Source organism: Ambystoma mexicanum, chromosome 13 (assembly GCF_040938575.1).
Source record: "Ambystoma mexicanum isolate Mex_15411 chromosome 13, UKY_AmexF1_1, whole genome shotgun sequence".
Taxonomy (NCBI): Eukaryota; Metazoa; Chordata; class Amphibia; order Caudata; family Ambystomatidae; genus Ambystoma; species Ambystoma mexicanum.
The window spans coordinates 57,504,467-57,531,729 of NC_090938.1; the positions used below are offsets into that span (position 1 = coordinate 57,504,467).

Here is a 27,263-nt window from a genome sequence, read left to right on the forward strand (position 1 = left end):
AGTGAAAGCGCATACCAGTCCCTGACCACACGGCCCAGAATTAGGCAGGCCACAGTAGACATATATCCCTATGGCTCCACGACACCCCTGCCATGCAAAGGCATGATCACAGCCTGGTGTACACATAAAGGGCACTCCGCAAAGATCCCGTTATACATTCTAGACACAGAAGCTAACAGCGGATGCATATTGAGCTTCCGGACAGCAGTAGACATGGGACTAGTACACATCTTATACCATCTGATGGCCCACAAGTACTTTGCAAAACCGGACGCAATCGAAAACTCATTCCCAAAGCTCTTCACTGGCCTAGGCAAACTGCGAAACAGGAAAGTACACCTCCACATCAATCCTCAGGTCAAACCAGTGGCCCAACATTATCGAGGAATTCCATTCAATATCCAGAGGCAGGTGGAAGAAGAGTTGGACAAGCTTATCAAAATGAATGTCATAGAACCTGTGTCGGGCCCGACGCCATGGGTATCACCCATCGTCCCCGTCCCCAAGAAGTCACCAGAAGGTTCCATACGATTATGCGTAGACATGCGCAGAGCCAACACAGCCATTGAAAGAGAAAGACATCAGGCGCCCAGAATCATGGACATGATTCACCTTCTCCACGGGGCGAGAGTTTTCTCTAAGCTGGACCTTACGAAAAGATACCACCAAATTGAAATCGCACCAGAGTTCCGCTACATCACCACATTCGTCACCCATCTCGGCCTGTTTCAATATAAAAGACTCAGCTTCGGCATATCCTCTGCCGCTGAGATTTTTCAGGAGGAGATTCACAAGGTTATCAGACACGTCCCCAACTGTCTGAACTATTCGGACGACGTCCTGGTCTACGGCAAATCACAGGAAGAACACGACCTAGCACTGCACATGGTATGCCAAGCACTGGAGGACGCAGGGCTAACCTTGAACAAATCTAAGTGTGAGTTCTCAAAAGGATCTTTGAGGTTCTTCGGGCACATCTTCTCTGATAAAGGCATGAGACCCGACCCGGAAAAGGTAGAAGCCCTCAACTCAGCCACGCCCCCCGTGAACACCACAGACCTAAGATCATTTCTAGGACTGGCCAGCTACTGCTCCAGATACCTGAAAGACTACGCCACCGTCAGTAACCCCCTGCGCCTACTCACCCGGAAGGACACGCCATTCACATGGTCGAAAGAGTGCCAAGCAGCGTTTGAGGCGATAAAGAAGGCCATCGCACAGGCGGAAGACATGGCATATTTTGATGCCAGCCATGACACCGAACTAATAGTGGATGCCAGCCCGGTGGGACTCGGTGCCATACTGACCCAGAAAGATCCCAGGGAGCCACACATCACACATGTGGTAGCATATGCCAGCCGGAGCCTGACAACCACGGAACAGGCATATTCATAGGCGGAAAAAGAGAGCCTTGCCGTCGTCTGGGCCTGCGAATATTTTCATTTCTTCCTGTTTGGCAAGGAATTTACCATCATCACGGACCACCAGGCACTGCTCACCATATACGGCAGCCCGAAGGCCAGGATGCCGCCGAGAATAGCCAGATGGGGCCTACGCCTACAGGATTACAGCCCTCGCCATAGCTTCAAGGAGGGCGAGGCAGGAGTCTCCATTTTTCTTAGACATCAACTGATTGGTACTAGTCACCAAACAGTTTGCTACCGGAGCCAGAGACCCCCTACCCCAGTGCCGTCTGGGTGAGGAGATTTTAGAAAAGGACCGAGAAGCAGAGGTCGTGGAGGCAATAATAAACGGGAGAATAAAATGGTCAGGCCAAAGGGCTGGAATGGGATTAAAAACCATCACACGAGTTCTTTCAGAAAAAATGTCTTCTAAGACATTTCCTCCCTTGTGTGCCGGGAGGTTGTTGCGGAACTCTGGGTCCATGTCGGCTAAAAGGCTGATCAGGTTTTTCGGGTGTCAGTGGGATTGACGGTTTAACATTAAATTCGCCCATTAAAATTAAACCGGGACAAGCCACCACTAGCTCAGCAACTAATTGTGCAAAGTTATACGCAAAGGTGACCAGTGTCGAAGCCGGAGGTCTATAAATTAACAAAATATACGTGGAAGTTTCGGGTGAACAAGCAATTTAAAACAACGTTCTTGACAATTTAAAATAAACGTGTCCACTCAGATTCAGTTTTAAAATTCAGCAGATAAACATAAAAGCGAGCGGGCTGGTAAGCGCCATCTCACTGTATTCTCTCATAATGTGGCCTATGGTATTTTAAATACCTCCTATTTTTAAAATGCCATCTAATAATCATGAAGTATTGCATGGCGTTCGGCTAGGGACGAAAGCGCTATATTAATAACACATCATTATCATTAGTATGAGCTATTATTTATTTACTTTTATAGGATATTTGTATGGCGCCTATACACAAGTGTTTCCAGGCACCACAAGACAAAAAAGGGGGCGGGGGACGACATTAACAGTCGTACTAGGCCTTGTGACATTCTTACCATGCAAGTGCAGAGACAATAAGAGCCAGGGGGTGAGGAAATACGGGGTAGGGCTGCGGGTGGGGGACAGTGGGGGACTGGAGGGGGTGAAGTGCAAAAGTGTGGGGCCCAGGGGGCTGAGCAAGTGCTGAGGGGAGCCGCGAAGGGCAAGTGCTGAGGGGAATTGAGACACGGAAAAGTGCAGAGGAGGAGTGGACCAGATTCAGGCTAGTCTGGAAGGGAAGGGTGCCCAAGGGCAAGTGCTGGTAAAGGTGCTGGGGTGGGGGCTGAACAAGGTGGGCCTGGCTCCTGTAAGGCATATAAGGGACCAGGCAGCAGTCACAGTGGCAGAGGGACATTAGCACGGGAGGGCGGTGGAGGGGAGGAGGAGAAAAGGAACGTCTTGAGAAGTTTCCAGAACTTGAGTAGATAGGCTCAAATCTGAGGGGGGCAGGGAGGCAATTCCAGAGGGAGGCTCCTTCTGAGGAAAGAGATCTACCGTGCACTCTGCTTAAAAAAGCATCTGACCTGCAAATAGTTGGAACTAGAGGAGCGAACAACTCTAGCAGGGAGGTATTATGGGAGAGAAAACTTGATGTAGAGAGGTCCCAGGCCCCAGACAGGCTTGTGGATGATACAAAGGGTCTTGAATTTGATCCTTGCGGTCACCGGGGGCCAGTGGAGAGATTTTAGGGCTGAAGGGATGCAGTCCCTGGGCTTGAGGCCAACAATAAGTCTTGCAGCCCTATTTTGGATTAGTTGAAGAGGGCGAAGGGAAGACAGAGGCAGATTGGGGAAGAGGCTGTTGCAGTAGTCCAGCCTAGAGAGGACCAGAGCTCTGGAGACGTTGAGCTTCTGGGAGAAGGTGAGGAAGGGGAGTGGTCGGACAGGAGAGAGGAATAGTTAGAGTGTTGGAGAGAGGGATATCTGAAGAGATGAGAGCATCCAAAGTGTGTCCGGCACAGTGGGTTGGACCAGAGGGAAGAATTGTGAGGGAAAGAGAGTGACACAGGTCACAAAAGAGTACAGTGGTCAAATCTGGAGAATCAAGATGGATGTTAAAATCCCCAAGGAAGTGAAGTTTGGGGGAGTAGGCCTGGTGAGAGGAGGAGAAGTCCGCTCATTCATAGAGGAAAAGAGGGGCAGGTCCGGGGAGCCTGCAGGTAGTGGCGAGAGTGAGGGAGAAGGTAAGAGAGACAGCCTGCAGATGAGGCATTCAAAGGAGGAGTAGGATTGAGTGGGAATGATGATGGCCAGAACCTACACAGGGAAAATCAGTGCCACTGCATCCCCAGACCGGGTGGGCCTGGGATTGGATAGGAGCTTGTAGTTCTGGGGGAGACGGGTGTCAAAAGCAGTGACAGAGCTGGCCTTGAACCACGTCTCAGTGAGAGCAAGGACGTCAAGGTCAAGGTCTTCAAGGAGGAGACAGGTGTCAAAGGAGTGCTTGACAGCAGAGCGAGAATTGAGGGTAGTCAAGTGAAGCTGGTTCCCCCTTTAATTGTTTTCCGAGGGGGTGCAGGGGTGGGGTACCACCACCGGATGGGAGGAAGGAGTGGGGAAGAAAGTCAGTGGTGCAGCAGGAGTGGAGTGGGGGTTGAAGAGAGATGGTTAACATCTGTCAAGACGGAGGAGGAGGTTGGGCTGAGGGCCCTGGGCCATGATAGTGCCACTGCGATAGACAATGATGATGCACCTGGATGAAGAGAAGTGAGTCAAGAGCACTTCCCATCTGGTGCCACCATTAATGGATGAGAAAGGGACCATATGGGGAGTCCATAGATCAGGAGAAGGAACAGCAAAGAGAATGTCAGTGACAGTTTGCCTGGAGTAAACATTGACGTAATTATAATCATAATTGTTCATTTATAACATGCTTAATCCCAAGGGTAGTTTCTAAGTGCTGGATCAGGATTCAAAGCTGTGTTGCACTGCGTTGTCTTGCTTCCAAGCCAAACGTGTTGGTCCTGCGCTATACTTCCTCCACAGGCATAGGTGTCTGCTATCGGCAGACCTGGGTTGAAGACCAGGAGAGCCTTCTTAAATTTCTTCCTTCCAGACTTCGAGAGAGTTGGAGGATAGGTGATGGAGAAGCCGTTAAAATAGATAGGAGAGATGGAGAACACCATAGGGATGAGGGGGTGGAGGGGTCAGATGGTGTTGCGTGGAGGGAGAGGGACAGAACTGCACAGTGCATGAAAGAACACACCAGGTAGCCTAGCAGCCAAGCAGAGCAGAAAACAGCACGATAACAGGATCCCACAGAGGGCAGCAGAGTTAGAGGTACACAAATTGAGGTTCAGACATACATTAGGACTGCCAGAGCACCGGAATTTAGCACAGGAAAATGGCAAGAGTACTGTCTGGTAAAGCACTAAAATGCAGCAGAAAAACAAATCAATGTTGAGGTTAAAATGCAGCAGAAAAAAAATTCAATGTTGAGGTTTAAAGAAACAGCTAAATTCAAATTTCTAGTACAGCACTAAAATGCAGCAGAAAAGCAAATCATTGCCCTGGTTTAAGACACAACAAGATTCAGGTTACAGAAGTAAAGAGACTTCATGAATCAGAGCAAACAGGCAGTTTGGAGAAAGGAGAGGCAAAAGGATGCATTTGAGAGTAATGGGGGAGAGGGTGACACAATCTGAATGCAGTGTTGAAACAGAATGAGGAACACCGAGATGCAAAGTTCATCAATAGTGTGTAGAGGAGCGCAGACTTCCGTATGAAAGTTCAGGTGAGGATCCACAGATGAAAGTCGAGTAGCGCAGCGTGAGGGATCACAAGACCAGCATGGAGGCCTCAGAGCTAGCAAGCAGGTCCTACCAAAATAGTGTAGTGTCAACAGCACTGAGCGGGAGTGAGCAAGTGAGACAGGGCAGGTTATCACAGACCATAATATGGGGAGAAAAATAACACGGCAGGTGAGGATGTTGAGGGCTTACCTGTGATGCGGGATGGTAGTCACGATGGCAGTGTAGGTGGAATCCGAGGACATGGAAGGGGGTCCACACAGCCCTCACAGGCCCGGACAGGGCCAGACAGGATAGACCCAGGGGCCTTAGGAGGGGGCCTTGGGGAAGGGGGCCAGCTACCGCCTGCCGGCTCCCTCAATAGGCAAAAAGAGTATTTTCCCAACCAATCGGGCGGCGGGAGGCGAGTCACTGAGAACCAGCAGATGCCTGGCTGGTCGTGAAAGATCCGGTTGCCATCTTTCTAGGGCCTCGAGGAGGCCGAAAGGCATCAGGGCCCTACACGGCAAACAATATGTAACAAAGAAAATGCCACACACGTCATGAAATGAGGCACTACAGTGCTTTTAGCCCAAGTGGGATGATTTCACAAAACAAATAGATCGTTTTCGTTTACTTTCTTCGTTAATGGGGCAAAGTCGCAACTATGCCCAGAGAGTGCCCAGATAAATGGTGGATAACTCGGTGATGGTGGATTGAGCGAGACCGCAGAGGAAGAAGTCCTGCTGACTCCAAGGTTCCAGGGAGGAAAAGGGTTGCATACAAAGAACAGATTAGGATCTATAGCCAATATTGTTCCCATACAATGTTCTCTATGCACCACATGGCATAAATATGCCTCGCCATACCAACTCATACTTTGGTGTATTTTCAAAATAGGAGGTATTTAACTCTTAAGTGCTGAGTTTGCTCATCCTATTTGTCAAGACCGGTGGGGGGGTCTGTACTTCCGCTCTCTATATGGTAGAGGAGAGGCACAGAAGACCCCAGCCAAGATTCTCGATTACGGTAGCGATGGACGAGCAATCAAGGCCTAGCTTCTCAGGAGGTGATGCAGGCTGGTTCTTAAGTACAGTGTATCCCCAAGCCCCCACAAAGGAATGTCCACACACTGTATTACTGAAAACACAGTCTTTATATAATTAATATTCAAGGGTTATGTACTCTTATCACAACAACGCACTTTGTGCTCAGGAAAACCAATAATGATAAATATCTACAATTCTAAAGTGGTACCACTAATATTAGACCTCATAACAGTGCATTCACAATACTGTAGCAATGGCACGCGGATCAATAAGAAGGAAACCAGCAATAGAGAGAGGAGAGATAACAGAGGGTTGAAACAATAGGCAGAATACTGGCCCCTACCACTGGACACAGTTCTGTGTGGAGATCCCCCCACCTGGGCAACCTGTAAAATAAAGGGATATGACACAAGCCCAGTCCATATATTGTTCAACAGTCTTATTCTCTCCTACAATGTTTTTTACCCCCCCAATGTACCTGGTGGAGTCGAGTTCTTCGAAGAGGCGTCGACAGATCCTTCTTGAATGACCCCCTTTTAAGCAGGAGTCACGGATCGTCGAGAGGCGTCGAGAAACGTCGAAGACCTCGGGGTTCGGCGACGGGGAATCGACGGCCCTTCTTGAATGCCTTCCCTTTCAAGCGGGAGGCACGGGGCGTCGAACGTCCGTCGACGAACGAGGTAGAACGATGTCGAAGAGGCGGCAGCTTCGTCCGAGCGGTGCTCGTCGGCGTCGGGGCGTCGGCGTCCTGCACGGCGGAGGTGTGCGGGGCACCTCGATGACAATAGTTCTGGACCGCAAAGATTGTAGAGACGGGAGCCCAGCAAGGGCGTCGAGTCGCTCGAGTCTTTGAGGTCGTTGGGTGGCGGGAAACCCACCGGCAGGTTTCTCCTCGGCGCGTTGGTCGTCCTCGACTTTCTCCGGCAGGATAAGCGGTCGACGATGCGGTCGAGGGAGTCCTTCGATTGAAACGTTCTTAGGCAAGGAGCGGACGGCTCCGGTCGTCGGCGGCACGGCGTCAAGTGGTTCCCACGGCTGGGCAACACAACTTCGACGGGCCTCCAGCGGTTACACAGACCTGCGAACCCTGGTCGACGGCAATGGACTTCGACAGCGTCGATGTCCGGGTGCTTCACTTCGATCTCCTCGGCGGTCCCGTCTCGGGTCGGCAGCCTTTCGAGGGTCTGACTTCCAGGGCGCTTCGGCGAAGATTCAGCGGTGCTCGATGGTCCCTCGGAGCACGGGAAGAGGGCGCCTTACCAGGTCCTCTCTCGGGTCAGTCCTCGACGATTTCGACAACCTTCAGTTCCGTCGAAGCAAATGCCACAGCAAGTCTTCTTCTTCCAGCTGGACGTCGAGGATCAGCAAATCCAGTTACTCTTGAGTGGAGACTCAGCTTCTGAATGCTTCTGAACAATTTCCAGTGGTGAGAGGTCCCCAGATATACTATTCTGTCTCTCATCCACACTGCTGGCACACACACAGCAGCCAATCACACAGAAGGGCATTCATGCAGTCAGTCAGCCAATCAGGCACACAGTGCATTCAGGCCACACTCCTCCCTTTCAGACACTCACAACAAGGAATGTGGATTGGGACAAGTACCCAGCCATTCAACACTACACACTGCATTCAGGCCAGTTTCGGGCAGGGCTGTCTCAGTCTTTGTCTCTCATGCCAGAAACCAGACAACCACAACAAGGAGTGTATATTGGTCACACACTCCATTCACCCAGGTCCCACCCACAGGAGGTACCCATAACATACAGTCACTGGGAAGGCTCCAGTCAGTCTAGCTGGGCCTTTACAACAACACCATATATGGAACTTCCACCCAACAGCCAGTCAGGGGGAAGGGACAGAGTCAGGGCTTCCCAGGACTTTGGGAAAAACAAGATAACAGGCAATAGAAAGCAAGAGGCCACAGGGGCCATCTTGTTTCCTATCAGGAATCAACTGATTCCAATGGCAGGGCCTGGGTATCCCAAAATGGAGGACACCCAGAGCACCTGTCAAATTCAGCATGGAGCTGCCACCAGCCCATACCCTGCTCTGTGGGCCACCCACAGGTGCCCAAAAACATACACTAGGGGCACAGGGTTGTACCCCTACCCATGGGTGCCATAAGGGTATCCCATGGGTCTGTTCACCAAACCAAAAGAGAGCTGCACTGCCAGGAGTCCCTCATGGACTCCTGGGCAGAAAACATGACAGAACACACGGTAAAAACAGAAAAAGGACAAGGATTCAGAGGCCCTGTCCCTCAGATGCATTTCCGGCATCACAGTCGCCCCCCCCAGACTGAGGTGGAGGGTGCCTAATCTCCCACGGGATAGACACCCTCATCCAGACGGTCAACATACCTTCTGGAAAGGCCATCTGCATTATCGTGACTCTTCCCTGGTCTGTGCTCTATGGTGAAGTCTAGCCCTTGTAGGCTAATCGACCACCTGAGCAATTTCGGATTCTCACCCTTCATCTGCATAAGCCACTTCAGGGGCTTATGATCTGTTTGGACCTTGAAGGTGGACCCCGTAAGGTAGGGCCTAAAACGCCTAAGGCTCCAAACTATACTAAAACATTCCTTTTCAACAGTAGCCCACCTAAGTTCTCTACCCTTGAGTTGTCTACTGATGAATATGATAGGATGTTCTCTCCCTTTGTCATCTAACTGGGACAAGACAGCTCCAATTCCGGTGTCGCAGGCATCCGTCTGGACGATAAAGGGTCGGCTGTAGTCAGGCGCACTCAACACAGGTGCCCTACACAGACTTTCTTTCAAGCCATCAAAGGCCCTCTGACAGTCTTCAGTCCAATTAACCTTCCTAGGCTGTTTGGGTGAAGTTAGAGCTGTCAGGGGTGCAGCTATGGTTCCATAGTCTGCCATGAAATTGCGATAGTACCCAGTGAGGCCCAAAAAGGCTCTCACCTGGGTTTGAGTAGTGGGAGTCTCCCAGTTCTGTACGTCCTGTACTTTACTGGAGAGAGGTTGGATTTGACCCCCTCCTACCTCATGACCAAGATAGGTAACTTTCCCCTGAGCTATCTGGCACTTGGTGGCCTTGATAGTGAGGTTAGCCCTTTTCAAGGCCTGCAACACCTTATCCAGATGTGTCAAATGCTCTTCCCAGGTGGAACTGTAGACGGCAATGTCGTCTAAGTAAGCCACACAAAAGGCTTCCAGCCCACTGAGCGCATGGTTGACCAATCTCTGGAAGGTGGCAGGGGCATTCTTCAACCCAAAGGGCATGACCCTAAACTGGTAGAGTCCCTCAGGTGTGGAGAATGCCGTCTTTTCCTTGGCATGGTCCGTCAGAGCTATTTGCCAATAGCCTGAGGTAAGGTCAAAGGTGCTCACAAATTTGGCAGCACCTATAGTGTCCACGAGCTCATCAGCCCTGGGCAATGGGTGCGCGTCAGTTTTGGTGACGGCATTGACTCCTCGGTAGTCCACACAGAACCTCCAATCCTTGGTACCCGCCGGGGAACTTGCCTTGGGGACAAGGACCACTGGACTGGACCAGGGACTGGTGGAGGGTTCAATAACACCCAGATCCAACATCTTGGCGACCTCAGCCTGGATGTGGTTTTTGACGGTATCTGACATACGATAGCTCCTGCTTTTGACAGGCACACTGTCACCAGTGTCAATTTCGTGCTTACACCACGGTGTAAGGCCCGGTGTCAGTGAAAACAGAGGGGCATACTGCTGGAGCAAAGCCCGGCAGGCCCTCTGCTGCTCTGTTGTCAAATCGGGAGAGAGTTGTACTCCCTCCACTGAGCCATCCTGAGGGTTGCTATGCAGCAAATCAGGAAGGGGCTCACTCTCATCCTCTTCTTGCCCTGAAGCTAGCAAGAGACATGAGACCTCTGCTCGCCTGTGGAAAGGCTTGAGCCTGTTGACATGGAATACCTGGGGGGCTACCCCAGAGGCTCCCATGTCCACCAGATAATTGACTTCGCCCATCTTGGAGATGATCCTGAAGGGTCCAGTCCACTTGTCTGCCAAAGCTCTAGGCTTGGTAGGCTCCATCACAAGGATTTCCTGTCCCGGAGTCCAATCCACTTGCGAAGCTTTCAGGTCATGCCAGTACTTATTCAATTCCTGGCTGGCCTTGAGATTTGCTGTTGCCTGACCCATCATTTGTGTCATCCTCCGCCTGAGGCCTAACACATAGTCCCCCACTTGCTTGGCGGGACCTGGAGGGGTGGCTTCCAAGCCTTCTCGGATCAAGGCGAGGGGCCCCCTCACGGGATGTCCAAAGAGTAACTCAAAGGGGCTGAAACCAACACCCTCTTGAGGTACCTCTCTGTAAGCAAACAGCAGGCATGGCAGGAGGAGATCCCATTTCCTCCTTAGGGGCTCTTCCAAAGCACCTAGCATGCCCTTGAGAGTTTTGTTAAATCTCTCAACCAGACCATTGGTCTGGGGGTGGTAAGAGGTGGAGAACTTGTAGGTTACCCCGCACTCTTTCCACATGGTTTTCATGTAACTAGACATGAAGTTGGATCCTCGGTCAGAGACAACCTCCTTGGGGAATCCAACACGGGTGAAAATGCCCAGGAGAGCCCTGGCAACCACCTTGGCAGTAACAGTCCGAAGGGGTATTGCCTCAGGGTACCTGGTGGCATGATCTACCAAGACCAGGATGAACCGATGTCCACCTGAAGTGGGAGGGTCAAGGGGACCGACGATGTCGATGCCCACCCTCTCAAATGGTGTGCCAACCACTGGTAATGGCTGCAGTGGGGCAATGACCCTGCCTCCAGTCTTGCCAGACAACTGACAAGTTGGGCAGGTCCTGCAGTGGGACTCCACCTCTACTCCCATCCGTGGCCAGTAGAAATGGGCAGAGAGCCTCTGCTTAGTCTTCTTGGTCCCAAGATGACCAGCCAAGGGCACCTCATGCGCCAACTGCAGTAGGAAGGGCCTGTAAACCTGGGGTACCACCAACCTCTTGCGGGCACCAGGTTCGGGCTTGGTGGGCTCACTAACAAGGAGCTCACCCTCCCAATAAATCTTGAATGTCCTAGGCACTTCACCTTGTGCCTGGGACAGGGCCTGTTTCCTCAGGCCCTCGAGAGAGTGGCACTCTCTCTGTCCCTTACAGAAGTCTGCCCGGGAGGGTCCCCCTTCAGCTAACAAGCATTGAAGGTCGGGATGATCCTCCGGGTTGAGAACCTCTCCCACAGGAGAGTCTTCTGTCTCTTCTCCCACAGGAGTTGAGTTTGGGTTTTCCGCTGGACCCAGCCCGTCCGGAGCATGGATCCCATTGGGTGCTGTCGGAACAGCAGGAAGAGAAGGTGTTCCCTCCACAGAGGTGGCCTTCTTGGTCTTCCTTCTTCTTGCCTTAGGCCTCGCCTTTGGCTCGGATACCTGACTCACAGCCAGACCCGGTGTCACCTGTGACCTAGTGACTGCAGCAGCAGTCATGGGAAGACCATCCGAGATCAACCCCAACTCTACTAGATCATTTCCTAACAGAATGTTAGCAGGGACATTGTCCTGAACCAGGACAGGAAGCTTTGCTGTCTTGTCTCCAATCATGAGTGTGACTAGGGCTACAGGCGATAATTTGGGAGGCCCACCAGCTAACCTGGTGGTTTGCAGAGGAGCACCTTCATAGTCCTCTGGCTTGAGCAGGGTCCTGTCCACCACTGTCATGCTTGCCCCAGTGTCTCTCAAACCAGTAGAAGGCTGGCCATTCAAGAGGACACTTCTCAAAAATCTACGGGTGTTCTGTGGGATAGTCGCCAGTACTTCTGCGTACTGGTCCCAGGCCCCAAGGGACACTAAGGAAATCTCTACTGGAGCACCAAATGTGATTCCTGTAGAGGAGGGGAGGACAGTGGCCTCCACCTCAGACACGGGGTAAGGGTAGGTCAGGCTGACAGCCTGTACTCCAAGTGCCTTACCTTTACACTTGGGGTCACCCCTTTTGTGATCCAGAGCCCCACAATCCCAACAAGTGCCAGGAGTGCGGGGTACGGTACTGGAACCACTGGGAGCCTGCTTTGCAGCAGGTGGACCACTACTCTTATTCCCACCCACAGAGGACTTATCCCCACTAGATTTTTGGGTCTTAGGAGAGGAAGGTTTTGGTTTACCCGACTGTGACTGCTTTTGGGACTCCTCAGCTTTCTGAGAGGCCCCCTTTTCTTTGTCCTTGTCCTTCCCACTGGAGTCCTTAGGGGACACCCGGTGGGAGACCCACTTGTCAGCCAACCTAGCCAGCTTAAAGGGGTCCAAAATGTTCTGGTCAGCCACATACTGACGCAGCTCTGGTGAACAGGCTTCAGAAAAATGCTCAAAAAACAAGAGGTGGGACAACTCAACAAAAGTTTTCACCTTGTATCCATCAATCCACCCCATCATGTTCATGTGCGCAGTACTCACCCAGTCAACCCAAGACACATTCTCTCTTTTCTTAAATTCCCTGAACCTTTTAAGGTATTGGGCAGGTGTCTTGCCAAACTTGGCAATCAAAGCAGACTTCATACACTCATACTGACCCCTTTCTTCCACACTCAGCTTCAGAATACAGTCATATCCAGTTTGAGGCACTCTGCTTAACAAACACTTAGCCCAATCTCTTTTATCTACATCATGAATTGCACAAGCCATTTCAAACGCTTCAATCCATTGGAGGATATCTGAACCCTCCACAAACACACCAACCAAATCTTTCATAAACTTGGTGGCTGGGGACCTGCCACTCTCAATTGGTCTAGCTGAAGTCTCCACTCTAGCTCTCTCTAGCTGGATTCTCTGACATTCAGTGTCCTTGTCTTTGAGCGCAAGATCCCTATTCTTGAGTTCCACTTGCTGTGCCAGCTCCTCTTTCTTAAGCTCAGCTTCTATTTCCAACTTGCGATATTCAAAGGCCAATTTCATCCTTAATAACTCAAGTTCCATGGAATTGCTGGGGTTTGGAACAGAGGCAGCAGGAATGGTGGCATTCCCAGAAACAGATTCAGCGACAACCCCAGGGGCAGAGTCCTCACTGGTTGCATCCCCCCCTTCATCAAGGGTTTCACCATCAGTCTGGTAGTCCACCAGGGCAGCTATCAGCTCAGCCCTAGACTTATCCACAAAGTCCAACTCCCTGGCTTCACAAGCACTCTGGAGAGCCTCTAAGCTCATCCGAGTCAATTTACCATTTGCAATGGGCTCCATTGCCTGTAATGCAGTTATTTGGTACACACCCAAACCTTAATCTAATAAAGTGCGGATATTTTGTAAGTGGCACGGTTATACACTGAGTCTTAAAACCATAAGCATCCCACCGCTGCCACCAGCTTGTCAAGACCGGTGGGGGGGTCTGTACTTCCGCTCTCTATATGGTAGAGGAGAGGCACAGAAGACCCCAGCCAAGATTCTCGATTACGGTAGCGATGGACGAGCAATCAAGGCCTAGCTTCTCAGGAGGTGATGCAGGCTGGTTCTTAAGTACAGTGTATCCCCAAGCCCCCACAAAGGAATGTCCACACACTGTATTACTGAAAACACAGTCTTTATATAATTAATATTCAAGGGTTATGTACTCTTATCACAACAACGCACTTTGTGCTCAGGAAAACCAATAATGATAAATATCTACAATTCTAAAGTGGTACCACTAATATTAGACCTCATAACAGTGCATTCACAATACTGTAGCAATGGCACGCGGATCAATAAGAAGGAAACCAGCAATAGAGAGAGGAGAGATAACAGAGGGTTGAAACAATAGGCAGAATACTGGCCCCTACCACTGGACACAGTTCTGTGTGGAGATCCCCCCACCTGGGCAACCTGTAAAATAAAGGGATATGACACAAGCCCAGTCCATATATTGTTCAACAGTCTTATTCTCTCCTACAATGTTTTTTACCCCCCCAATGTACCTGGTGGAGTCGAGTTCTTCGAAGAGGCGTCGACAGATCCTTCTTGAATGACCCCCTTTTAAGCAGGAGTCACGGATCGTCGAGAGGCGTCGAGAAACGTCGAAGACCTCGGGGTTCGGCGACGGGGAATCGACGGCCCTTCTTGAATGCCTTCCCTTTCAAGCGGGAGGCACGGGGCGTCGAACGTCCGTCGACGAACGAGGTAGAACGATGTCGAAGAGGCGGCAGCTTCGTCCGAGCGGTGCTCGTCGGCGTCGGGGCGTCGGCGTCCTGCACGGCGGAGGTGTGCGGGGCACCTCGATGACAATAGTTCTGGACCGCAAAGATTGTAGAGACGGGAGCCCAGCAAGGGCGTCGAGTCGCTCGAGTCTTTGAGGTCGTTGGGTGGCGGGAAACCCACCGGCAGGTTTCTCCTCGGCGCGTTGGTCGTCCTCGACTTTCTCCGGCAGGATAAGCGGTCGACGATGCGGTCGAGGGAGTCCTTCGATTGAAACGTTCTTAGGCAAGGAGCGGACGGCTCCGGTCGTCGGCGGCACGGCGTCAAGTGGTTCCCACGGCTGGGCAACACAACTTCGACGGGCCTCCAGCGGTTACACAGACCTGCGAACCCTGGTCGACGGCAATGGACTTCGACAGCGTCGATGTCCGGGTGCTTCACTTCGATCTCCTCGGCGGTCCCGTCTCGGGTCGGCAGCCTTTCGAGGGTCTGACTTCCAGGGCGCTTCGGCGAAGATTCAGCGGTGCTCGATGGTCCCTCGGAGCACGGGAAGAGGGCGCCTTACCAGGTCCTCTCTCGGGTCAGTCCTCGACGATTTCGACAACCTTCAGTTCCGTCGAAGCAAATGCCACAGCAAGTCTTCTTCTTCCAGCTGGACGTCGAGGATCAGCAAATCCAGTTACTCTTGAGTGGAGACTCAGCTTCTGAATGCTTCTGAACAATTTCCAGTGGTGAGAGGTCCCCAGATATACTATTCTGTCTCTCATCCACACTGCTGGCACACACACAGCAGCCAATCACACAGAAGGGCATTCATGCAGTCAGTCAGCCAATCAGGCACACAGTGCATTCAGGCCACACTCCTCCCTTTCAGACACTCACAACAAGGAATGTGGATTGGGACAAGTACCCAGCCATTCAACACTACACACTGCATTCAGGCCAGTTTCGGGCAGGGCTGTCTCAGTCTTTGTCTCTCATGCCAGAAACCAGACAACCACAACAAGGAGTGTATATTGGTCACACACTCCATTCACCCAGGTCCCACCCACAGGAGGTACCCATAACATACAGTCACTGGGAAGGCTCCAGTCAGTCTAGCTGGGCCTTTACAACAACACCATATATGGAACTTCCACCCAACAGCCAGTCAGGGGGAAGGGACAGAGTCAGGGCTTCCCAGGACTTTGGGAAAAACAAGATAACAGGCAATAGAAAGCAAGAGGCCACAGGGGCCATCTTGTTTCCTATCAGGAATCAACTGATTCCAATGGCAGGGCCTGGGTATCCCAAAATGGAGGACACCCAGAGCACCTGTCAAATTCAGCATGGAGCTGCCACCAGCCCATACCCTGCTCTGTGGGCCACCCACAGGTGCCCAAAAACATACACTAGGGGCACAGGGTTGTACCCCTACCCATGGGTGCCATAAGGGTATCCCATGGGTCTGTTCACCAAACCAAAAGAGAGCTGCACTGCCAGGAGTCCCTCATGGACTCCTGGGCAGAAAACATGACAGAACACACGGTAAAAACAGAAAAAGGACAAGGATTCAGAGGCCCTGTCCCTCAGATGCATTTCCGGCATCACACTATTCGCTTAGACAGTTAAGGGGGTTATAAAATACTACATGTTACCTGTTTGTAATGAATCCCTTCGTGATTGCATACCCCATGGACCCGAGGACTCTATGAAATCCCTACACAAAAGTGACCCGCCTTGGCTTTGTCTTCTTGGTTTGGGGGATGGGTGGGTTGTCATGCAATGACCTTTGGGACTCACCCAGCCTTTCCCTTTTTGAGCGGCCGTTATCCTTGCTGCGTATACGTTTTGGGCTTCAATGGACGATTAGTGTGGCAACAACCCCCTACAACTCCATAGCCCATAATCTCCTATAATCTCTCCTCCTTTCTGAATCCTCAAGTCCTTGAGTTTCAGTCCTGCCTATGCCCACGCGTTCATACGCTTTGGAAGCACAATAGGTCTGCATCCCATAGAAAGCTGCAATTACAACAACCTGCAGGATTTGGAGCTTTTGTTAAACCCTGAGTTACCCCTGTGGTGACTAGTGACTAGTGACTGAGCTTGTGCCCGGCCTGCGCCCAATAAACCCACAAGCTGCGATAGACCGACTGACTGCCGTAGAGTGGTGTACACTTTCTGCAATCACCTACCTACCTTCCTACCCTACCCTCTAACATGGTGGCAAAGACCAGGTCAAAGAGGAGGGGGCACCAAGAGTGGCCAAGCCGGCGAGTCTACTTACATCCATGCGTGCTCTGCACTAATCAGTGAAATCAGTGGAATCAGTCAGCAAACGTTATCAAACAACTATTAAATGGGCCCTAAGAAAATGCCCAGGCAAGACGCCATTTAAGGGATTTGCAGATGTCCCTGATGCTCCTGCCGCCCAACCCTCACCTCGTCCCACTGTGACTATTCCGACTGCTCACAGAGAGAAAAAAGGAGAGATAGTAGATGTAACAGACATACAGCGGCCCCCACCTAGGGCAATCGTTGGGAGGTTGGGGACGCACCAGAAGAACGGAGTGTCCCGATACGCCAGGAAGCTCCTCGGCCCCCTACCGATCTGATAGTCTATTCCCACCTCCAAATGGAGGTTTCTCCTCTATCATCCACACTGGGCACATCTGCCCCACTTCTGTTTTTCCAACTTCCCCGGAACCTGAGCCGATGAGATCAGTAGGTGCTATGGGATTGGGTCCCTCGGATAGATCGTTCTTGGAAGCGCAGGAGAGATCAATAGACCGATACTATGCGGAAAACTGCTTGGGACCAGTAGAACTTACCACCACCAATACGCACGAAGAACGTGCAGAGTTCCCAAGAGGAAATATGGCCAATGACTCATGGAGTATCGAGAAAAGTAACTCGCTTATGGTGGTAGGGCGTTTGGGCATGGGCATGAGTATGATTACAGAGTCTGACAAAGAGCCTGGCCAGAACACCAGAAAAAGGAGTATATCAAGAGTGTGAGATCATAAGCTATAAATCAGCAGTCCCTTTGATTGAGGAACTGATTATAGATCCCATGGAAAACATGGAGGGAGTTAGCGGTGGACATACACAAGAAGAATATGGAAACAATGCAAGAAGACAAAATGTGCAAGGCCCTTCAAAGAGGACTCCATGCTCTAATACTTTGTCCTCCGGAGGGGATTGGCCCCATCCGAATTTATGTGCAAAGTCTAAACAAACACAGGACAGACACTCTCGTGCTCCGCCCACTCAATCCCCCTGCTCCCAGAGAGGAAATGACAAAAATGTGTATACCATCAGCGATGGACCTGAGACCCTGAATGAAAATGGGGGGGTGAATGGGGTGGGATTACTAGAGCCTTGGCAGAATTACATCACATTGTCAAAAGATGATATTAAGGATGTGATCCGCAAGATGCAAGACCTACATATTAAGGACGAGCAGCGTGTGGACAAGTGCATTGAGAGTATCCTCAAACTCCTAAGGGGTGGTGCTCCGCAGATACCCAAGGACACTAAACAACCTGCTGTAACAGAAGCTGGAACACAGACACAACGTGAATTACAGGCCTGTGCATCAACACCAAAGGATGTCAATTGGAAACCACTAAAATGCCTGTAGAAGGCTCCCTGGAATGGCTTATGCAACATCTGGGTGGCCCCAGGAGCCGTTTCCCATGTCCCTTTTGTGACAAGGCCACCCCCGAGTTTACAGCCCCAACAGATCAGAAAACAGTGGACGATACCCAAGGAAATGAGAAATGGATTAAACGTATTGCAGCCAGATAAACCCTTGATCACTATCGCAAACAATAAAGATTGTGCACCTGGTACGGAATTCATGAACATTGATGAAAACCAACGAGAATCTGGGAAATCAGGGAAATTAACATGCAAATGGAAATTAAGATAAAGGGACTCATTCCGAGGTCGGCGGTAACAAGCCGGTGCCACTGGTGCGTTGCCGCCGACCCGGAAACACTGAATCCGCCGCCTGACTTCCAGGTGCCACCGGGATATTACAAGTAGCGTGAGAAGTCAGAAGGCAGTTTCGGTAACTCCCCATTCCCGTGGAGTCCAATCGGACTCCATGGGAGTGGGGAAACGGAAGCACCGCCACCGTTGCTAAAGGTGCCGGTGCTTCAGTATAAAAGTCTGCCTGCAGGGGCCTTTGAGCCCGGCTGGTCTGACCCTGCTGGGCGCAGCGGCCCCTGCAGGCAGACTCGTAGTGTGGCGGTCAGGAAATAAGGGTTGCGGTCAGGAAATAAGGGTGCCGGTAAGCTTGCCGTCACCCTTGTCGCCGGACCGCCACACTTGGAATGAGGCCCAAAGACCCTGAGACTAAGATTACTGAGAGCGATTGAGTGGATCTCCTGGCTGCTGGAGAGAGGGTAATATCATTTGTTGTTCTAAGGGAAGAACTCACAGAAATAAAAACTCTTATAAGAGAACATTGGTAAAGGTGAGATCAGAGACCCTGGGAATCAACGACCTAACCTTTAAGATCTTCTCAGTGAATTCTATCGGACTGTATGTTCTGTGGCAGCTGCAATGTCAGATGTGGGATGATGAAACAACACCTACGAGCAGCCATATTGAACTGTGCAGATGAACTGGCACTTAGAGGCATGGAGGTTTACCGGGATGAGCCACACATCACATGCCATCTACATGACACTTGGCTCATGCCACTTTGCACCATCAAGGAGACCTCTCGATCACGCACGCAAACACACAACCCCGAACAGGCGAGGTTGGATAGGCAACTAGTTACTGAAAATGTAATGGGCCCGAGTTAAGCAGCCTTGGAAAATGTTTTGAGACGACCACCTCCATGCATGCTAACATCCAGAGCAAAAGACGCTGTGTATGAGTGTATGATGTATGTCGCCCCTTCTGGACCCTAATGCTAGGAAACGGATCATGCAAACCATGAGGGTTGTCTCCTGGAATGTGGCTGAACTAAACACAAAGCTTAAGGATCCTGATTTCATGATGTTTCTAGGAGACATGGAGATCTTGCTTCTCCAGGAGAAATGGGATCTGGATGCGATAGAGTTGCCGGGCTTTGAGGTCTACACAGCCAAGGCAGCAGCGTCGGCTCATGGCAGGAGCCGTGGAGGTCTTGCAACATACTTGGCGCACTCGCTTAAACTTAGGGGGTATCGTTTGTTCTATACCTCCCTGACTCTGCCGATAGTAGACGTGATGCCAGTGGATGGCAGTGTCTGTCGCATAGCAATTTTTATAATGCAACCCGTGACAGTAGCACCCGAGAACTGCTCCAAGCTTTGTCGGAGGTAATGGAGGACCTCAGGAACTATAAAGATCGCTCTTTAAATAGCAAACACCTGATGGGTGGCAATTTCAACCTAAATATAGGGAATTATACAGGGACCAACCATAGTATTGTGGATGAGGATATGGCATTTGACATACATTCATTTATGCACCTGTAGCTCATTAACAGGTTGTAGGTACAGGCCCTTCTGTGCAATTGCCTGACTACAATTACTGGTCGCCGAAAAGTGGCCGTTTTTTGAGGAGACGGGAGACACCCCCGCAAGCCTCAAAACCTTTTTTTTTTTCAAGGGGACCACACCCCCACAACTCCCGCTCCCCTGTCCCTATATATATATATGGTGCCCTATATAATGTCACCAGGACCTTTTCCCGGCGACGTTATATACGGCTAGCATATATATCACAAGTTTATTATGAGCTAACAACTTTCTTCCATTGCATTTCAATCAATTGTTTTTACAACCAAAAATGTTCAGAAAAAAGACATACTATAGGAACACATTTTGTGAGGTTTTGTACAAGATGGTAGGAATTTTGTCTGGCATTCCATTGCTTTTCTGATCAGCTTTTGGAAAAAGAACTCAGAAATCCCTAACTTGAAGAACAAAATCCTGGCTGGCACATCCCAAACGTTCACCCTTGCGAGCCCAGTGGCCCTAGGCAGTGTTAATAAATAGCTTGCATGCTCGCGGGTTTCAGCGTGATCTACAAAAATAGGCCCTCATTATTAATAGCCGATAATTGGTGGCACACTGTCTTTAGGTACAATTATTAATGAAGCAACTGGACAGTGGTGCTTCCCCCAAAAGGAGTCAGATGTCTTTGAATAGGTTGGCGTGAAAGAAGGAAGGCTCCAAGATGTGTCCTGAGATGACCCTCATGGCGATTTCAAAACAACGGCCTGACTGTTTCCATTCCGCTCACTTCCTGCGACATCATCAGTAGGGCATTGGTGTTCTCTGTGACATCATGGGCCGGAAAGTGGTGCAAACGAAGGCGATGGAAAATCACTTGCAGACAGGGGTGAGCGGCTAAAAAGATATAGGCAAGCTGTCACCCTCAAGATGAGTTAGCCTACACCTTCCATCAGCCCCTGCCGGTATAGCCAGGGGTGAGGGACACTGGGATCTGTAGGCCAACACAGTTTTTAGTCTTGGATTAGGACTTTACAGCTAAAAGTGAGCCATTCAATACAAATCAAGCAGTTCAGGGTTGCAATTGGGACAGCATGGAAATGCCTTTTACAATTAGTTAGCAGGGGGGTGGGTAGATCCCCAAAGCCTTCATGAAAATGAACCATCCAGCAGTAAATGCTTGTATTGCTTATAGATGTTCATGTTGTGCCCTGAGTTACAGCAGGTAGGCTCAAAATACAAGAGAAACTGTGAGTATGAACGGTGCAACTTGCCCTGTGAGGCAGCTGAAGGTGGCCGCTGAACCAAAATAGGTGTCTGGTATATCATCTTCTCCATCCTTCAAGTGAACTCTTCCATTCTGCGGTTCCCCGGGGTTCCCACAATCCCGCCCTAGAAGCAAAGACACAGCTTTGAATGAGAAGAAATGACCATACACCTGAAAAGGAGCAATTCTGAAACTGAAAAGGCAAAATAACTAAATGACTTGTACAGAAAACAATGAAAGTGACAATGAAGAAGGCAAAAATATCCCAATTTTAATATTCGGCACATGAGGGTGGTTGGGTGACATCAGGCTGGAAGGGGGCCAAGACCTCACCCTAATAGCAGTCTTTTGCCAAAGGCACATCTCCTTTGAATAGGTACGCAGTCTCAGTTTACGACAACATGTCGGACTGGGCTTGGTCGTCCTGCTAGTTATCATTGTCTCCCATTATCTGATCAGTAGAGTTTGTGGATTTTGTTCATTTTTGGCTCGTGGCAATGGCCTCTCGATTTTGCCTCCCGGGCCAAAGCAAACAAAGAGCCCTCCTTTTGCACTCTCAATAAATACAGCTTTCGGGAAATACGGTCAACCTTTGCTGTTTGCAGATCTGGATGTTGATGGAGTAGATACGAAAGGGCAGCGCTGGCGGGCGAGCTATCGGGAAGTCACCTGATTTCCAAACAGGACACGCTTGATGGGCGAATCAGAGATCTGACTGCTCCTGCCCCAAATACTACAAGCCTGTCAAAGATGGGTCAAAGATGGCGGCATCTCAAGGAGAAGTAGCCTAAGAATCCTAGATCTGACTGCTCCTGCCCCAAAGACTACAAGCCTGTCAGAGATGGCGGCATCTCAAGGAGAGGTAGCCTAAGAATCCTAGATCTGACTGCTCCTGCCCCAAAGACTACAATCCTGTGAGAGATGGCGGCATCTCAAGGAGAGGTAGACTAAGAATCCTAGATCTGACTGCTCCTGCCCCAAATACTACACGCCTGTCAAAGATGGCGGCATCTCAAGGCGAGGTAGCCTAAGAATCCTAGATCTGACTGCTCCTGCCCCAAATACTACACGCCTGTCAGAGATGGCGGCATCTCAAGGAGAGGTAGTCTAAGCATCCTAGATCTGACTGCTCCTGCCCCAAAGACTACAATCCTCTGAGAGATGGCGGCATCTCAAGGAGAGGCACACTAAGAATCCTAGATCTGACTGCTCCTGCCCCAAATACTACACACCTGTCAAAGATGGCAGCATCTCAAGGAGAGGTAGCCTAAGAATCCTAGATCTGACTGCTCCTGCCCCAAAGACTACAAGCCTGTCAGAGATGGCGGCATCTCAAGGTGAGGTAGCCTAAGAATCCTAGATCTGACTGCTCCTGCCCCAAAGACTACAAGTCTGTGAGAGATGGAGGCATCTCAAGGAGAGGTAGCCTAAGAATTAGAGACCTGACTGCTCCTGCCCCAAATACTACAAGCCTGTCAAAGATGGGGGCATCTCAAGGAGAGGTAGTCTAAGCATCCTAGATCTGACTGCTCCTGCCCCAAAGACTACAAGCCTGTCAAAGATGGTGGCATCTCAAGAAGAGGTAGCCTAAGCATCCTAGATCTGACTGCTCCTGCCCCAAAGACTACAAGCCTGTGAGAGATGGAGGCATCTCAAGGAGAGGTAGCCTAAGAATTAGAGACCTGACTGCTCCTGCCCCAAATACTACAAGCCTGTCAAAGATGGGGGCATCTCAAGGAGAGGTAGTCTAAGCATCCTAGATCTGACTGCTCCTGCCCTAAAGACTACAAGCCTGTCAAAGATGGGTGCATCTGAAGGAAAGGTAGCCTAAGCATCCTAGATCTGACTGCTACTGCCCCAAAGACTACAAGCCTGTGAGAGATGGCGGCATCTCAAGGAGAGGTAGCCTAAGAATTGGAGACCTGACTGCTCCTGCCCCAAATAATACAAGCCTGTCAAAGATGGGGGCATCCCAAGGAGAGGTAGTCTAAGCATCCTAGATCTGACTGCTCCTGCCACAAAGACTACTAGCCTGTCAAAGATGGGTGCATCTGAAGGAAAGGTAGCCTAAGCATCCTAGATCTGACTGCTACTGCCCCAAAGACTACAAGCCTGTGAGAGATGGCGGCATCTCAAGGAGAGGTAGCCTAAGAATTGGAGACCTGACTGCTCCTGCCCCAAATACTACAAGCCTGTCAAAGATGGGGGCATCTCAAGGAGAGGTAGCCTAAGAATCCTAGATCTGACTGCTACTGCCCCAAAGACTACAAGCCTGTGAGAGATGGCGGCATCTCAAGGAGAGGTAGCCTAAGAATTGGAGACCTGACTGTTCCTGCCCCAAATACTACAAGCCTATCAAAGATGGGGGCATCTCAAGGAGAGGTAGCCTAAGAATCCTAGATCTGACTGCTCCTGCCCCAAGTACTACAAGTATGTCGAAAATGGCGGCATCTCAATGAGAGGTAGTCTAAGAATTGGAGAACTGACTGTCCGACACAAGGGGTGAGGCATATAGGGAGGATGAAGGCGTGCTTACAAGTGCAATTGACCGCCATGATTGTGCCTTAGCCTAGAAGGCGTGCTTATAGGTGCAGTTGGCCACCATGATTGTGGCTTAGCCTAAAAGGCGTGCTTACAGGTGCAGTTGGCAACCATGATTGTGGCTCAGCCTAGAAGGCGTGTTTACAGGTGCAGTTGACCACCATGATTGTGGCTTAGCCTAAAAGGCGTGTTTACAGGTGCAGTTGGCCACCATGATTGTGGCTTAGCCTAGAAGGCATGCTTACAGGTGCAGTTGCCACCATGATTGTGGCCTAGCCTAAAAGGCGTGCTTACAGGTACAGGTGGCTCCATGATTGTGGCTCAGCCTAGAAGGCGTGCTTACAGGTGCAGTTGGCCACCATGATTGTGGCTTAGCCTAGAAGGCGTGCTTACAGGTGCATATTGGCCACCATGATTGTGGCTTAGCCTAGAAGGCGTGCTTACAGGTGCAGTTGGCCACCATGATTGTGGCTTAGCCTAGAAGGCGTGCTTACAGGGGCAGTTGGCCACCATGATTGTGGCTTAGCCTAGAAGGCGTGCTTACAGGGGCAGTTGGCCACCATGATTGTGGCTTAGCCTAGAAGGCGTGCTTACAGGGGCAGTTGGCCACCATGATTGTGGCTTGCCACTAGGCCGCAAAAGGAGCAATAGACTTTACAACACCCCAGTGATCAAGGTCTCCAGGGTTTTCTGGGTTACTAGTTTTCACTGGAGATTCAAATGTAGGACGTATCATCCAAAACCGACGAGGACCTTGAGGCAAAGCGGGTCTATACTGGCCGAGTAGAGCCCGGAGGTGTTGTAGGCGGGATGGCTGACCGGGCTATTGCAGCAAATGCTAACAGGAATCCCAAGTGGCAGAAGCTGAAAACAAGATGGCGGTGAGGGAGGTTCAGGATAACTGCAGATGGGTCAAACAGGAGAGTAGGGTGGTTGGTGTGATAAGACCGTGTCATAGCATTCGACCAAAATTGTCTGCATGACACAGTCAAAGCAGCCTGAAGCATGCGCAAGTGGCCGAAGATTACATGTGCACAAAAAGTGAAGAAGCACTGTTATACGGCATACAGACTGGCCCCTAGTCATGCCCCCCCAAAGTCCACAAGTGTCTGATGACTGCATGGTGTGCATGGTGGCATCCCAAACACAGACATCATATCACACCCACCACAGCGAGGGGTGGACCAGGAATTTACTGAAGTAGCAGCTAGTTCTCCGCCGCACCAGGCCCCAGGAGCATCAACAGCGGCCTATTTAGGGAAGCCATATGAGTTCCCACGCAATAAGAATGGCTGTTAGGTCATTGCAGCAGTATTAGGTGGGCAGTGCTAAGTTGAAAGCCCAAAATGTTGGCTCATAGCGAGCACCCCGAACATTTGTGTCTTTCCCTCACAGTGGACGGAACTAGGTCTCTCCCTCTCTCTGGTGAGTTAACCCACTGCATGTATCCCTAGGAATCCCAGGTCATGGTGTGGTCTGTTTCCCCGCGCCAGCCACTCTGTAGAGCTCCCTGTGTGTACTCACCCGCCAGCGGCAGCTGTTTGAAATACTTTAGAAGGGTGCACACCGCTGCAGGCATTTTCTGATCTGGGAACACAGGCTTGCTCCCTGCGGGACTCCCTTAGAATGACAACCTGGATTTAGAAACCTTCTTCTTATCCCTCTGCTCTTCTCTCCATCTGTAACTCAGCTATCTGTCTCCCCTTCTTACTCCCTGGCCATTCCGCTATGTCTCTCTTTCATGTCCTCTGTGCTGTCCATATATTTTTGCACGGTCTGGCTCCCACTTACATTTCCTCTCTTATTTCTTGGAATTCCCCCACTACCTCTTTGGTTACAATCCATCAATCGTTCTGTTGCTAGACCTTCTTGTACCACCTTTGTTCCTTCCCCATCCTTGCCCTCAAACATTGGATCCTTGCCCTCAAACATTGGATCCTTGCCCTCAAACATTGGAATCTTTGCCCTCAACATCTGTCCTTCCCCTTTCTTCAGTTTTATTTTAGTGTACAGCTCCCAAAGCTCGTTTAATTGCCTGTCACTTGTGCAGTTGTTTACGTAACTGCTGTTCAGCGGGTTGGCGATAGCGCTCTACAAGCGTTAACAAGCACTATACAAATACAAAACATTGGTTATTGTGTTTTTCTTATTAAATTTAAAAGATGTATGTTGAAGCCACCTTACTTTGCGCATGTTTATTCTTGGGAACACCTCAATCTCAGGTAAAGGACGCCTTTGGCAACAGACCATCAGTGGACGGGTACTTGTAGACCACATGAGCCATGCGGCCCACTTGTAGACCACATGAGCCATGCGGCCCAGCGACAAGAACGACAATACTCACGTTGACAAAACTCGGCTCGCTCCGACCATTTTTGAGGTGCAAGGCATTTTATGATGGGTCTAGGGGTCCTTGGTTTTAGCACAAAACCGGGGCGACATTTGTAAGTGACGGAGCTGCCCACTGCAAAAGCCTTCACCAGCAGGAATTTCTCCATCAGCTCCCCATACTGGAAGTTTGGTGGTTCTCCACAGCCCGCTAGTGCAAAAGATTAAAAAAACTCTAGGTTAGCACAACATGTTCCACTAGACCACACCTTATTCGCTAACCCAGGCGCCTAGCACTTGTCCACACCTCCCAAACTCGACAAGGCCTCGCCCTGAAGTCCACACCCCTTTCACTATACAGTGCCCAGCCCTGTTTCTTGGCCCGGGCAAGGCGGGCAGCTGCCAGGGGCGCAATAGCCCAGGGGGGCGCAAATGCCCTGGTCCCTAAAGCCTCCGGAGGGGATGAAATTCCCCAGTTTGTGGGGTGGCGATTTGCCGTGGTGAAAGTTCCGCGGGTCAGGTGCTGGCGCTGCCCCTTCCGACTGTAATGTCACGTAGTACACAAGTACTATGTGACATTACAGAAGTCAGAGGCTCCCTCTGCCCTCTTTCATGCTACTTGGGTGGGGTGGGGGCATAAGCACAACAATAAAAATACTTTAGGTCCCCCTGTTGCCAACACCAGCCCATCACAATGCCGGCAGGAAGCTGCTAATGCTGGGCCATTAGTCACTGCATGGTTTTGTGCTGGCATTGTGATGGGAGGGGAGGTGCAGTGGACTGTGGGGAGTGTGTGTGCCTTGCAGGGACGCACCATGGACCCCGACACGGTACAAACGGAGACCCGTTCGGACCCATGGTACGTCCAGAAAATGGCCAAAATAATAGTTCTGGTAATATACCTGTTTCTTTCATGCAACTTCTTTTCCAAACTATATATCAATTCCACTTTAAACCACTTCCATGGCACTGTGATGAGTTACTTCACTATGCAGAAAATAGTTTTGACCAGTGTTGCTGAGTAAATATTCTTTAAGCCACGACCCAGTTTATTTATTTATTCATGCAATGTTTGTTGGGTACCTGTATAATTATTTATTTATGTAATGTTTGTCGGATACCTGTATAGCCTCAAACAGGGCCTCTCACAATATCCATCGGATTCTAGAATAGCCTCCGACAAAGCTTCTCACAATATTCATCATAGTCTAGAATCGCCTCCAACAGAGCCTCTCAATACAAGGCTTCACACAAGCTGTACACAGCCTCTAACAGCTTGCAACACACAACACAGGGTCTCCAACGCACCCTCACACAGCTATCAACAGCCCCTCACACAACCTGCAACAAAGCCTA

The 27,263-nt window shown here is 50.5% G+C and overlaps 1 protein-coding gene across 4 annotated transcripts in view; it reads right to left on the reverse strand.

Annotated features, from left to right (window-relative positions):
* LOC138520847 (complement receptor type 2-like) overlaps positions 1 to 27,263 on the reverse strand; it is a 309,555-nt gene that overhangs the window by 234,264 nt on the left and 48,028 nt on the right. For all 4 annotated transcript variants that reach the window (XM_069633222.1, XM_069633219.1, XM_069633221.1 and 1 more), the window contains exons 3-4: positions 25,924 to 26,118; positions 21,046 to 21,163 (exon numbers count right to left, since the gene is read on the reverse strand). In XM_069633222.1, coding sequence (XP_069489323.1) covers positions 21,046 to 21,163; positions 25,924 to 26,118 — 313 coding nt within the window. The remainder of the gene's footprint in view (positions 1 to 21,045; positions 21,164 to 25,923; positions 26,119 to 27,263) is intronic.